The 13,989-nt window shown below is 41.4% G+C and overlaps 1 protein-coding gene across 3 annotated transcripts in view; it reads right to left on the bottom strand.

Annotated features, from left to right (window-relative positions):
• The window catches only part of TATDN1 (TatD DNase domain containing 1), a 33,581-nt gene that overhangs the window by 1,045 nt on the left and 18,547 nt on the right, over positions 1–13,989 (bottom strand). For all 3 annotated transcript variants that reach the window (XM_025184930.2, XM_006123583.4, XM_075920158.1), the window contains exons 7-11: positions 9,705–9,790; positions 9,540–9,580; positions 7,966–8,042; positions 6,450–6,520; positions 5,142–5,268 (exon numbers count right to left, since the gene is read on the bottom strand). In XM_025184930.2, coding sequence (XP_025040715.1) covers positions 5,142–5,268; positions 6,450–6,520; positions 7,966–8,042; positions 9,540–9,580; positions 9,705–9,790 — 402 coding nt within the window. The remainder of the gene's footprint in view (positions 1–5,141; positions 5,269–6,449; positions 6,521–7,965; positions 8,043–9,539; positions 9,581–9,704; positions 9,791–13,989) is intronic.

The raw sequence follows: 13,989 nt of genomic DNA, 5'->3' as shown, positions 1-13,989 counted from the left end.
ATAAATCTCTTGTGGACTCTGGTATTCCACCAGAATAAGAAACATAAGGGAAGTTGATGGGGGAGTTTCTCTCCTTGACCCATCCTTCCTCCCTTCCCCCCTCATGGTGGAGATCTTGCAGCAACTTTACCTAAGGTATGCTATTCATGTAGCTGGAGTTGTGTACCTTAAAGTCAACATTGCCCTGCAGTGTAAACCTGATCCTAGGAGAGTCTTGACAGGTAGAGCAATGTTCTACTACTTATTTGTGCTTAGAAAAATACAGATTTCCAATTTGTAATTCCTGGTAGCCCTTCTGATTATTTAGCACTTACATAGCTACATCTGAATTAGTAAATACACTTTGGCTTAACATCTCAGGAGAAACTCAGCTAGAGCTTCAGTGCTGCCCTCTCAAGTTCTTGATTTCCACTGATGCTTCAGTTCTTAAGAAATTTTTCTGCACAGGCTGTTTGCAGGAATAACACATGAAGTGAAAGATCAGTGAGGGTCAGATTCTCAGCTGGTTGTAGGTACATTAGCTTCAGCAGAGCTACACCAATTTTCCCCACCTGAAGATCAGATCTCAAGACATTCTCACTAGGAAATCTGAAGCTGAAATTTATATTTAGACGCCTACATCAGTGGTCTGGTTTTTTTCTAAAGGTCTGTGCACCTAGCAGCTCCCCTGCACTAGAAGTTGCTCAGTGCTTCTGAAAAAACAGGCCATCATTTAAGTTCCTAAATAGAATCTCAACCTGAAGGCCATGCACTCAGACACTCAGCCAGAGAAAATTGGGGTAGCTCTACAGAAGCTTATGGTGCTACCCCAATTAACACCAGCTGAGAACCTACTGTAACTCTGACAATGACAACAGGGAATTTTCCCTTCATGAGAAAAGACCATCACCAGGTGGCTTATGATAAAGGCCTTATGCAGTTTATTTTAAACAGTACTTCCCACCTTACCCTCCTTGGTTAGTCTTGTAATACCTAAATTTAGGTGCTCTGCCACCCAGGGCACTCCTTAGCTCGGAGTCAGGCTCCCGTACTCTCTGAACCCATGCATGAGGGTTAGATGCCTAAAAAAAGGATTCACAAAAGCCAGCATAAGCTGAGCAAGAAGCCTCCTAAATTAACCAGTAGACTAGGCCTGAGCAAAACACCCTCCGTAGCTGCATCCAGCTATCAAGCCACCGAATCCAGCATGCAGATGCAGCAGTGAGCCTCAGGCAGACTCCCTTGCTTGTTCTGCCCCTGTATGCCGCTCAGAAAAGTGGCTGCTGGGCTGTTTGTTTTTCACAAACTCAGGGCGGGGCAGGAAGGGGAGTAGTGCTTCATGAACTGCTCCTGCCTCTAGCAAAATCCCATTGGCCCGTTTCCAGAATTTTGGTGTGGCCTCCACATCAGAAATAATAAATTCCTACTCCTGCAGTAGACAATGCCAAAGAGGTTTTGCCTAAGCCTCATTCCTCTAAGGGAGTTAGGTGCCTGCTTCCACTTAGGATTCACAACTATGAACCATTTCTTAGGTCCCTAAAATAAGCTGAACTGATTTAAGTAAGACTGTGGAGGAGGATGCTGTTCTTAAACTCTAACAAAATGTGGGAGACATTGGTTCAACATACACTTTGCCTAACTCAGAACTGAGAACACAGGTCTTCTACCTCTCAGCTGAGTAGGCTTTAGGCCAGGGGTGGGAAATAATTTTTGCAGGGGGGGGGTCACAATGAATTTTGCTTTGTGGTCATAGACTGGCTCCACTCCCCCTCCCCTGAGAAGAGGCAGAGCTGGGAACTAGCCTCCCCCCAGAGCTGTTTGGGGTCAGATATTTTGAATTTTAAAACACAGAAACATGGACTCATGGCTCATGGACTTGCTGCTACTGCATTGCCTGGCAACCAGCCAGGATTACTGCAGCTATTTAAAAGGCTTATGGCTCTAGCCCCTTCAGAATATGTTGGTGATCATGAGCCGTGAGCTATTTAAATAGGATCCTGCTACATGAGCCACTGCATGGAAATACAGTGGCATGGGCAGCAGGATATACACAGAAAATGGCCAGATGCAGTCTGCGGGCCAGACTGAAATGTTAGGCAGGCTGGATCTGGCCCCTGGGCCACATCTTGCCCAGCCCTACTCTAAGCTAATAGGATATTCTGGATGAGTGTCTCTCAGTCTCTCCTGCTGAAGCTATTTTACTTTGTGTTACATACTTAATCATCAGCCTAAGGAGAAAGTGACTCCATAGCCTAGAGGTTAGCATACTATGCTGGAAGACTCCAATGACTAAAGCCAAGTCTGTACTACAGGGGAAAGTCAGCTTCTGGTACTCAATTCCAACTATGTAAACAAAGTATCCCTAGACCCTGTCCCTTTCACACACACCAAGACCTCAGCCAGCTTCTGCACCCTCCCTTCTGCCCACACCTGCCACACTCAGAGGGGCCACCAATCTCCAGCCCTGGGGAAGCTGGTGGTGACAATAGGGGCAGGCACAGGGCGGACGGTTTGCTCCATGTGCTGGAGCTAAGTATTCCACCTCCTTTTTAAAGCTGTGTTTTTCTGGCATGCTTTTAAGTGACCCCGAGAATGCCTACCAAATTAGGACCTTCAGGCAAGACAGATGAGAGAAAGCCTAGTTTGTAAATCCCACTGGAACTTGGGCATGAAGTAGGTGCGGAGCTTCATAACTTGGTCAGCTTTGCATGTGTCCACCCTCAAGAATTTAGGCAGCAGCAGAGCAAAGGATGAGTGTGACGTAGTGGGGGTACCTGGCTGGTTTCTATGCTGCTGGCTCTGGGGTAACCCCCACTGGCTGACGTGGGTACCAGGACCCAGCAAAACAGGATGAGTCACTATGCAAACCAGTATGGCCAGACACCCCCCATGGAGAGGAACAAAGGAAGGTGGAATGCTGCCCTGGCTGGGGGGCAGGGCTGGAAGAGAGTTAGTTAGTTGCTGTCTGTGAGCATGGAGGAGACAGCCTAGGGAGAGGGGCTGGAGTTTAGGGGCCCAGTCTCCCCCCATCTCAAGGGGGCCTGAGGCATCCTAGCCCAGCTCTGTGACTTCTAACAGGTAAATTGAAACAGGAGAAGCTGACAAGCTTATGTGCAGAGAAGGGGAGGAGTGGGCTCTTAAACATAAATTGAGTTTCATCCAGATAACCTCTCTTAGCAGTAGCAGGGAGCAGATAAACTTTACAAGTTAGGGACATACATAAGTTTGTCAAAACATTGTTAGAAATTAATTTAAACTAAACTGTGTCCCTGTAAGGTCAGATAATGTATTGAAAAGTTTCATTACACATGGAAGTACATTATTCAAGGGCTACTACAAATTGCTATACATAAAGAACTTCTCAACATTTTATAATAGATGATACCATATCAAAGTAAGATCCATCAATCTTGTGGATTACTTGCCAAATTTATTTGGCCTTATTGGTATCTACATCCAAAGTGTTTTTAAAAGCTAGCCTCAAAAAGTGTATATATATATATTTACAAAGTGACTGAACATTGCTGTGAGAAGTAAACTAGTTTCAGATTTTGATTGCTACAAATATATTTACATTCTTGCTGACAGACATGCTTGCAAATTGTTATTTGGCCAAAAGTAAATTAAAATCACTTACAACTAGGCTTGGGGGGGATTACATTTTTAGGGGTAAATGTCAATTTCACCATACACAAACTGATGACAATATATTTCTATTGATAATTAAAATTTACAGATAGGTACTGAAAATGCTGCATGAGAACTTAGGATATAGTAAGGTTCAATGCTGACCATATCTGTTTTTACAATTATACAGCTTTAACTTTTTGAATCTTAACATCCACTGTCATTAAACAACTGCCAAATGTTCCCTATAATTTCCCACAACTGTGAAATGTAAATTTATAAAAAGAAAAAAATAGACATAATCCATCAAAATTATAATAAAATACTATTTTTTCTAAGTCTACTCATGGCAATGTTTTGAGGTGTGGAGTAGAAACAGGAGAAAGCAGATCTATCCCCCAAGCCAGACAGAAACAATAGGGATGAGAATTTGAAGAGATCTGAGTATTTCAGCCACTAGTTTTTAGTGATTACAGTTAATAAAATTTAAAAGCAGCACTTCTGCCCCCTTCTGTTTATGTTTTTCTAGACCGATTCTAGAGCAGAGATAGGCAATAAGACAACATCAGTTTGCCAGGATTAGACCCTCTTGGGCCACTGCTGCTATATTTACCTGCACCTCTGAAGGCATGGGCGTTTGCAGCTCCTGTTGGCTGCACATTGCTGTTCCCAGCCAGGACACTGTCTCCTGCAGCTCCCATTGGCTAAAAATGGTGCCAGTACCTGCAGAGGCACAGGTCAAAGTAGAAGCGGCTGCCCTTCAGGGACTAACCCTGGTGAACCAGATCTGGCCTATAGGATCTTTGCCTACTGCTATTCTAGAATAATGGGGGCCATATGCACCTGAAGAGTTTCCCTCTTCAAACTCCCTTTTGGGGCACTATTGTTTATCTCCAAACCTCCTTTTAGGATCAAAGTGGTGTGTTTACTGGATGTGGAGCAGAATAAAACAGATGTGATTTTAATCAGTTTCATTTTGCCGCTGACCCTCAGATTAAGCTACACCAACACTAGCCTTCTTATCTGCTGGAACTGCTTTTAAATCAGTGGTGATTTTGGGGGGAAAAAACAAACAATTTGTAACCACTCTATGTTCCACTAGCCTCTTCCAACTTCAAAAGTTAACACAATTGGTTCTTCTGATGTTCTACATACTCTAAACCTAACATGGAAGAGGAAACAGTGAAATTAGAATCTGGGTATCTAGACTCTCTTTCAGTAGTATTAAGGGGAGAATTAACCTCTTGTTACACAAGAGGACTATAGTATAGAGGGAAGGGACACTAGGATATTAAATGAAAAGACATCACTGAGCACCTTGATTTGTTGAGCATCCAAAATTCCTGCAGACATCAATAAGGATGAAAGAACCCAGTCCCCCTGAAAGTTAGCCACAAAACATATGTAGATTGTAAAACAGAGTACAACACCTTGCTTCAGATTCAATGACTGTCATTGTTTAAGCCTACTAAATTTTGTATGTCCTTGTGTATGTTTCAAAGCCTTCATTTAAAATATAAAAATTACATACTTACATTATATGGCAAGGTTCATTTCTGTCCTTCAAGCAATGCCCTAGTTCCCATTTCTTTTTTGTGGGAAATGTTGTTTTTATACACTTTGATCCAGCATGAGTATTTTTTACGCCACACCAGGGAGCATCTATAAGAGTTAAATATAAATAAAATAATTTATTAATTTCATATAATTGTTTGCTCCTCTGTTGGTTCATGTCCTCCCCACCTGCCACAGACCAAAGCTTATTTTAGAAATCAATCTCCTTAAGCACAGCTTCTCTCCCAAATGATAAAAGCATGATTATGAGATTATTTAATTTAACATCCATCATGGTGAATCAATTACTTCAAATTACTATTCCATTATATTACATTCTGTGCGATTTTTACATACAGGCAGTCCCCGGGTTACGTACAAGATAGGGACTGTAGGTTTGTTCTTAAGTTGAATCTGTATGTAAGTCGGAATTGGCGTCCACATTCAGCTGCTGCTGAAACTGATCAGTTTCAACAGCGGCTGAATCTGGACGCCAGTTCTAACTTACATACAGATTCAACTTAAGAACCCCAGGCATCCCCAAGTCAGCTGCTGCTGAAACTGATCAGCGGCTGATTCCAGGAAGCCCGGGGCAGGGGCTTCCTGTAGTCAGCCACTGGTCAGTTTCAGCAGCGGCTGACTTGGGGACGCCTGGGGCAGAACAGCTGGGGTGCTGCTGGGTTGGTCCAGTAGCGCAGCCGCTCCTCGGCGCTACTGGACCAACCCAGCAGCACCCAAGCTGCTCTGCCCCAGGCGTCCCCAAGTCAGCCGCTGCTGAAACTGACCAGCAGTGGCTGAATCAGGACGCCTGGGGCAGAGCAGCTGGGGTGCTGCCGGGTTGGTCCAGTAGTGCCCAGAGCGGCGCTACGGAACCAACCGGCAGCGCCCCAGCTGCTGTACCACAGGCGTCTGGAGCAAAACCACGGAGCACGGGGGCAGCGGGACAGCCCAGACGCACCATGGCTGTCCTGCTGCCCTCGGGCTCCGCGGCTTTGCTCTGCTTTGCTCCCCGTCTCCCTGGTCTGCAGACCAGGGGGACGGGGAGCAAAGCAGCGGAACACGCGGGCAGCGGACAGCCCAGACAGTTCCAACCCTGGGCTAACATGGCAGTGTAGACCTATCCATGGAGAACAAATTAATCCTTTCCCTATTCCTGAACCCTGCCACTGTGGTGGTGAGTTTGTGTCTGAAGTCTGCCCTTTATGTCTATTGCCATACAAGCATAAATCCACTTCAATAAAGTTTTCAAAACATTAAAAAATGCAGTATGGTCGGTCAGAACAACTTACCAGTTTCTATCATTAATCTTTCATTAGGAATTGACTTCAATGCTTCTAAGTTGGCTTCTGTTTTCAGTGAGCTAGAAATCAAACATAGGGAGTGAGTGTTAAAAGATTGTGGCTATCTGTTCAAACCATACTTAAGCTACATGTAATTGCAATAATCTTCTCAGAGTCTTATGGTTAGGACCCTACCAAATTCACAATCCATTTTGGTCAATTTCATAGACATAGGATTTAAAAAATTGTAAATTTAATTATTTCAGCTAGTTAAATCTGAAATTTCATAGTGCTGCAATTGTAAGGTTTCTGAACCAAAAAGGAGTTGAGGGAAGGGGGGGGTCACAAGACTACTGTGGTAGTTTGCAATACTGCAACCCTCTTTTCAGTCCATTCGTAGATCTTTTCTGTGCTGTTGCAGGCGGCACCACCTTCAAAGCTGTGAAGCTGGAGAGTGACTGCTGGTGTCTGGGCGCTCAGCTCTAAGGGAACAGCCACCATCAGCAGTAGTACTTCTGTGCTGCACCCTGCAGAGCTGGGCCCTCAAATCAGCAGCTACCACTTTCCAGCCGCCTGATCTGAAAGACAGCATAGAAGTAAGGGCAGCAATAACTTTGCAACTCCCCTTTCGAGTCAGGACCACCAATCTGGGAAATGTTGGTCTCCCCCCGTGAAATCTATATAGTATAGAATAAAAGCACACAAAAGACCAGATTTCATGATCTGTGATTCTTTTTTGATGGCCATGAACTTGGTAGTGCACTTTTTACAAAGCTCATAAATTTCAGAAATTAGCTACCATGTGGTCTGATTGCTATTTCATTACCTTACCAATAAAAATGGTTTCTTAGCAAAAATGCTTTCTTAAAAGAATTAATTTCCACATAAAGAGTAAGTACTATTTGCTTCAATGTATATAATAAAAAGCTCTCAACTGTGAGTCCAAGCTATGACTAAAAATGACAACCCTGTCCCAGTCCTAGTTGCACAAATTAACTTCTATGGCCACACTGGCCTGGTAAAATACATGGAAGCTTCTGTTGGATTTCTGTGTTCATCTGGCCCAAAATCTGGATAATTTAAATGCTCCTGCCAAGTGATGCAGCAGTTGAGCTCATACAAATCAGTAAAGTCTCTGTATAATTAATAGTGTGATTTCAGTCCATTGGTAGATCAGGCTGGTCACATTTAATTCTTGGTTGTGTTTGCATTAAACAATATATTTTACATTTTTATACTGTATCCTAAAATATGTGTGCCTCTAGACTCCACAACCTTACTTATTTACAAACAAGAATTGGCATGGAGGGTCTCAGAAAGGGCCCAAGACTAAATCATCTTAATGATTAAAGGGGAATGCATTTGACCTGTGAGTTAAGAATGTTTTACAGTTAACAGATTAGTAAGTGCACTTCTAAATCGGTCTACAAATGATCACTTTGAAGACTTAACCTCATTTTAGAAAGTAATTATATTTCAAAGTTATGAAACTATTTTAAAATATCATTTGTTAAAAAGAACTTACCAACCATTTATTCCTATATAGAGATCCAAATCTATTATGGCAGCTGCTTCTTCCTTTGTTCCATCAAATGAATGTACCTAGAAAAGATGTTTATAAACTTCATCATATAAGAAAGCCTGTAACTCAAAATTAATATTGGTGTAAACATAGCTCTTCATTGTAAAGTAAAAACCAGAGGTAATATGCAAGATATGTATATAGCATTCAGCACATTATAGTCAGTAAGGCTCATCTATTAGCACTTTGCCTTTGGACAAGAGGGTCACAGGCCAAATTCTGCATCTGAATGTTGATGAAGAGTGCCACCCTTTGATAAGTAGTGTTGTCTCTCAATGTGTTTTGGAAGTTTGACCTGCTATTTCTCTCTCAGCTAGGAATGATTCTCTCTCAAAGTAATCTGCAAGAGGATTTTTTTTAAATTGTCATATGCTTGCATTAATTTTTTAACATTAAAATATAAAATTTCTATTGCTGTGGATGGATACTGGTTGAAAGTTACATCTGGACATGGTTTGGATAATTTTTTTTATACAAAAAGCAAATTTTTATGGTTACTGTTCCTCCTGGAGCATGCAACAGACAAGAAAATAAAATGTGTTACAAAGTTAGTTGCACCAGAAAAAGTGTAGTTTGTTAAAGAGAAGATAGCCAAGACATTTGTGGTAGTAGGATCAATGCCACAGAGAACTTTATCACTAAAACAGACTCATTTGCAGTTATGTGAGCATGCTCCTTATGTTAAAAGCATGACCTATTTTTTACTCTTAGGCTAGCTCTACACTGGCAGGCCTTGCGCAAGAACATATGCAAATGAGGCATGGCAATGAATATTGCCATGCTTCATTTGCATACTTAATGAGTCGCCATTTTGTGCAAGGGGCTTTTGAGCAAGAGCCATTTTGCCTGAAAATAAGTGGCAGAATGGCTCTTGTGGAAGAGGGGTTTTTTGCACAAGAAGGAGCAGTGTAGACTGCTCCTTCTTGCAAAAAAGCCCCTTGTGCAAAATGGTGGCTCATTAAGTATGCAAATGAGGCATGGTGATATTCTTCACTGCTCCTCATTTGCATATGTTCTTGCACGAGACCTGCCAGTGTAGACGTAGCCTTAGTGAGATAGTAATTTCCCAAGCACTATCTAAAAAGAAATCTGTCCATACTATTAGCATTTTATTTGTGTATAAAACTCACTTTTTTTTTGTTTGGGGGTTCAATTTCAGGACAGGATTACAACTATAGCTAACAACTTACAAATAACTGCAGCCATGGACACTTCAGAATTAGGAAAGAGCCAGTTTAAAATGCAAAAAATACTTAAAGCTGCACTTCTGGCAAGCCAAAACTGTTAATGTCATCTGGAAAGTCTTTCTCCTTGAACATTTCTCATTCCTTGTGAGAAATTGTTGGAGAAGGATAAAAGTATGAAAGGGATTGTAAAGCTACTATGGATTTGGAGTGGTTTAAATGGATTTAAACAAGAAATCTACTGAGATTACATTACAAATAAAAGGACAGTACTCACACAATGAATTGAGTGTTAGATTGAATATAATTTATTACAAAGTCGTTCATACTCACCACTCCTCCCACACATCTATCTCTATTCCTTCTCATTATCTCTGCCAATAAAAAGAAAGGACAATGTAAGCAAAATGGTTTGCTAAAGGGCAAAAAAACAAAATATTAAACACTTTTATCACATTTGGTCTTGAGCATTGCTTTAAACTTTCAAAGAAAACCCACCTAAAAATTCAGTGTGTGCATTTCTACAATGGAGAAACATTGGTAATTTTGTTTGCTCTGAGAGATCAAATTGTTTTTCAAAATATCTGTAAGGAAAAAAAATGTTTTTAGATAGAAACTCAGTGCAAGATTCAATAAAAACCAGAATGAGGGGTGCCATAAGGCAGAATGCTCTTTTTAAAAAAACAAACAAAAAATCACAAAAAACACCCACATGCATTTTTGTCCACAAGTATTAAGACACCAACACAATGATACTCAGATTGAGGCTCAGGAGCCACAAGTGGTTCTTTAATGCGTCTCCTGTGGCTCTTTGCAGCATGTGATATTAAAATGCTGTGTGAATTAAATATTAACCAATCTAAGTTGTTAGCTAAGATGCTTTTACTATGTAATTAGCCAATCCTCGTAGAATATGTGGTCAGTCATTTTGCTGTGAGAATATATATATAAATAGTATATATGATAACTAAAACAATGAATTCAAACTAATGTGGCTCTTTTACATAATGTTAATGGCTAATTTGGCTCCTGAACCACTGAAGTCTGAGTATCACTACATGGTATCACTGAATGGGAGTTTTTGCCTATGAAATAACTTGAAGAATGGGTCTTTAAAGGGAATTCTTCCCCTGAGCACATGACTATATTAAAAGTGATACATTTTGGAAATTAGTTAATAAGTGGCCAGAGATGGCAACATTTGGGAATGTAGGGAGTTTATGCTGGGCAGACACTGAATCAGAAGTGTGACATTTCCCTCCTTTCCCTTTTTAAGGGGAACTGAATTACCTTCACAAAGCTTTAATAATTGAGGAATTTTAGGTTTCAATTTAGCATAGTTTAAATAGTATAGGTCTCCCAAAAATGTAGGAAACAGGTGGGGGTTAATGTCAACAGGACAGCATAAAGAACCATCAAAATGAGTATGTCTGGGCTGGAGAAAGTATGGGAGCATTCTCCTGGCATTTGTACAGCCGGTCCCCGAGTTATGAATGCATCGACTTACGACCGTTCGTATTTATGACCAGCCTCTTATATAGCCGGTACCCGAGTTACAAACGAAATCCGCACTTACGAACAGCGTGGCCGTACGTAAGTGAATGCAATCCAACTTGCGAACAGATCGAGTTACGACCAAGTGCTTGTTACGTAACTCGTTTGTAAATCAGGGACCAGCTGTATACTCGAACAGCTGCAATTATATAGCAGATTGCCAATTATTTTATTTGTCTGGTAGGCTACCAAGAAAGACTTTAAATATTGGTGCATCATTTCTCAGTGGAAGTATCAACATTAGGATCACTATTATTACTTCCTCATTTCTCCTTCTAGTTCAGGCTACGTCTAGACTGTAGGCTTCTTTTGGAAGAAGCTTTTCTGGAAGAGAGCGTCCACACTGCCAAAGCACATCAAAAAAGCAATCTGCTTTTTTGAAAGATAGCATCCACACTGAATCAATGATATCTCACACTGAAACCAGCTCGTTCAATTGGTGCTGGGATGCCTGTAGGTGCCAGTGGTTGCAGCATGTCCAGTTTTTTCGGTGCCGGTCAGTTAGCTGAATCGGTGAGTGCCAACGGAGTAGTTTGCCATTTCAGTTCCGACTCAGCTCTCTTAGCTGAGGTCAGTTTTCGCTTTTCCACAGTGCCAGAAGTAGACGGCACCAGGGAACAAGCGGCCCAGGATAAAGCGGGCAGTGCTCATGCCAGGGAAGCCTGCAGCACTGGAGAGCCTCTGTGAGGTGATGAACTAGTCCTCTCACGGGGGTGCTGAGTGTGCCTGTGTCTCTGGGGACTTATCCCTTGGTGGTTCGAGGGATTTGTCCCAGAGGAGATTCTTCAGCCTCAGTTTGCGGTCTTTCCTCGCTCTGGCCATCATATTTTGACAATGCGGGCACTTTTGAGCTATGTGGCTTTCACCTAAGCATTTAATACAGGATGCATGTCCATCAGAAACCAGCACTGAGTCACAACATGAATCACATTTCTGGAAGCCAGGAGAGCCAGGCATGTTGAACGAACGTGAGGATTCAGAACTTGGCAAAAACCGGGGAAGTGTTTTTTTTTGTGTTTTTTAAAATAAAGAACTAGGTAAAACTAACTATAAACTATTAACTCGTAAACTAAATATACTATTTATTTATTTTCTGTCAGAAAGGAGGGCACTGCTGTGACTCCATCTTTAGCCTAGGAGGGTAGAAAAGTAACTGAGGGAAGACTGCACCGTGCGCGCATCTAACGGATGAAAACCGTGTGAGACAGCAACTGTGCAAGCGCAGCGCGAGAAGGCACTACTAGGCAAAATCTCCAATCAGAGGTGCAAGGACACACAGAGACCTGAGTAGAGCACCCACAGAGACAACTCTCGAAGGAGAACTGCCGCTTCTGGGGCAGCTCAGGGAGACTTCAAAAATTTATGAAGTGGCCCCCTTTTAAAAATTATTGCCCACCCCGTTCTAACTTAACCTCTTCATCTCTTCTGTTATCTGTCTTCTTTCTTCCTGGATCTGGTTAACCTAGTCTCTCAGCTTTTTCCCTCCCCCTTTTTCTACACTGTGCTATTCTCTGATGGATGAAGAGTCAGCAGTAGTCATGCAGGAGCTCTACAAAGACGTATGGAAGAGTTAGCAGAGGGAAACCAGCTAGAGTGCAAGTTTTCCTAACACACTTTCCAAAGCAAACCAATAAATATTTCAACAACTATGTCAATTTCTATTGATAGCTAGCTCAGTCTCTAAATTGCTACATTGATCATTTATGGTTGGATGTCTGCCAAGCTGTCACCAGACTGGCAAATTACAACTAATATGGAAACACATTAGGGGTGCTTTATGCAGATCTTATAGTCAATAATGCATAGCAGACTCACTGTAAGCACTTTGAAGCATAGCATTAATTGGACAAGGAAAGAGGACAATGGTGTCTGTCCAACAAAATGATACTTATTACATGCTGATTTTTTAAATATTTTGTTATTAAATTAATTAGCACAGAGTATTCCTATCCTCACACATAAAAAAAGGGAAGTTCCATTCCACATGTAGGTACATAAGATGTACAGCTCCAGAATGGACTGGAAGACTATTAATAAATACTTAATATGATAACTACTCTCAGAACATACAGAACTGGGAAAGAAAAACATGACAAATGTGAAAAAGAGTAAGTGGCAGCACCAGAGAACCAGCATCTATCAAGAGACAAAGCCTATGCTTCCCAAGGGAGAGGGGAGAAAAAAAACCACACCAGTTATTATTAAAACAACAACAACAAAACAACTATCAAATCAACTCAATTATTTAAGCACAAAAGTTATAATAACTAGCAACCAAAATATGATTTAACCAAAGTATCCAAATGAATATAAAACAGTATCCAGATAATATGCTAAAGGAATTCCATCAATTTGAAAGTTACTCTTGTTACGTTAAATTCATATCCCTTAATCGCCTGGCCAATTTTTATGATTTCTACATTGCAAAATGTGAGAAGAAGGAGGAAAACTTGATAGAAACTGCTCCTGGGGCAGCTTTGCCAAAGGATGTTTGTTCATCAAGAATGGCTGTGCAAGACAGGAGGCACACACCCTCTCATCTGCACAGAAAACTGTCCCAAAGGAAACAAAGTTAAACTATAGCAGAAAATGTTTAAGTATGAACTTCGAAGTCATAGGTAACATCTAGTGGGAAACCATGTCACCATGTTTCTTCTCTTCCAGGGTAGTCATGTGGCTAACTGCTACCAATCTTACTAATTATAATAGCTTGACTCCCTCTAAGATAGCACCTGGAAAATTGGCTACACTTATGCCACAATTTGGGGGTTTTGTTCTTTCAGGGTCCTTATGTGGGTTTTGTAATTATTAATTTGAAAACTTTCCTTTATCTTGAAACTCTAAACATAAGAGTTACTTAACACTATGGCATGCAATTTTAAAACTCTTTAACAGTAATTTGCCCAGACATAGAAAAATAATAAAATGGAGCCAACAGAAATTGGCATAAATTGAAATAACCAATTATTTCACACAATCCACTGAACAATCAGATGGGAGAGACTTCTTGCCTCTGCAACTCACAGATGATCCCCCTTTTTTATTTTACCTCTTCTACCCTCCCATTCCAATTTAGGTGTGGCTGATTAGAGGTTTTCCCTCTAGGCTACTAAAAGTGTAAGTTGAGCACTTGATTTAGTTAGGGTTGGTTGATTTAATTAGGGTTGGTCCTGCTTTGGGCAGGGGGCTGAACTCGATGACCTCCTGAGGCCTCTTCCAGCCATACGAT

Source organism: Pelodiscus sinensis, chromosome 2, assembly GCF_049634645.1.
Source record: "Pelodiscus sinensis isolate JC-2024 chromosome 2, ASM4963464v1, whole genome shotgun sequence".
In the NCBI taxonomy this organism is placed as follows: domain Eukaryota; kingdom Metazoa; phylum Chordata; order Testudines; family Trionychidae; genus Pelodiscus; species Pelodiscus sinensis.
The sequence above is the reverse complement of the archived record's forward strand: the minus strand, read 5'-3'. Positions and strand labels throughout refer to the sequence as shown.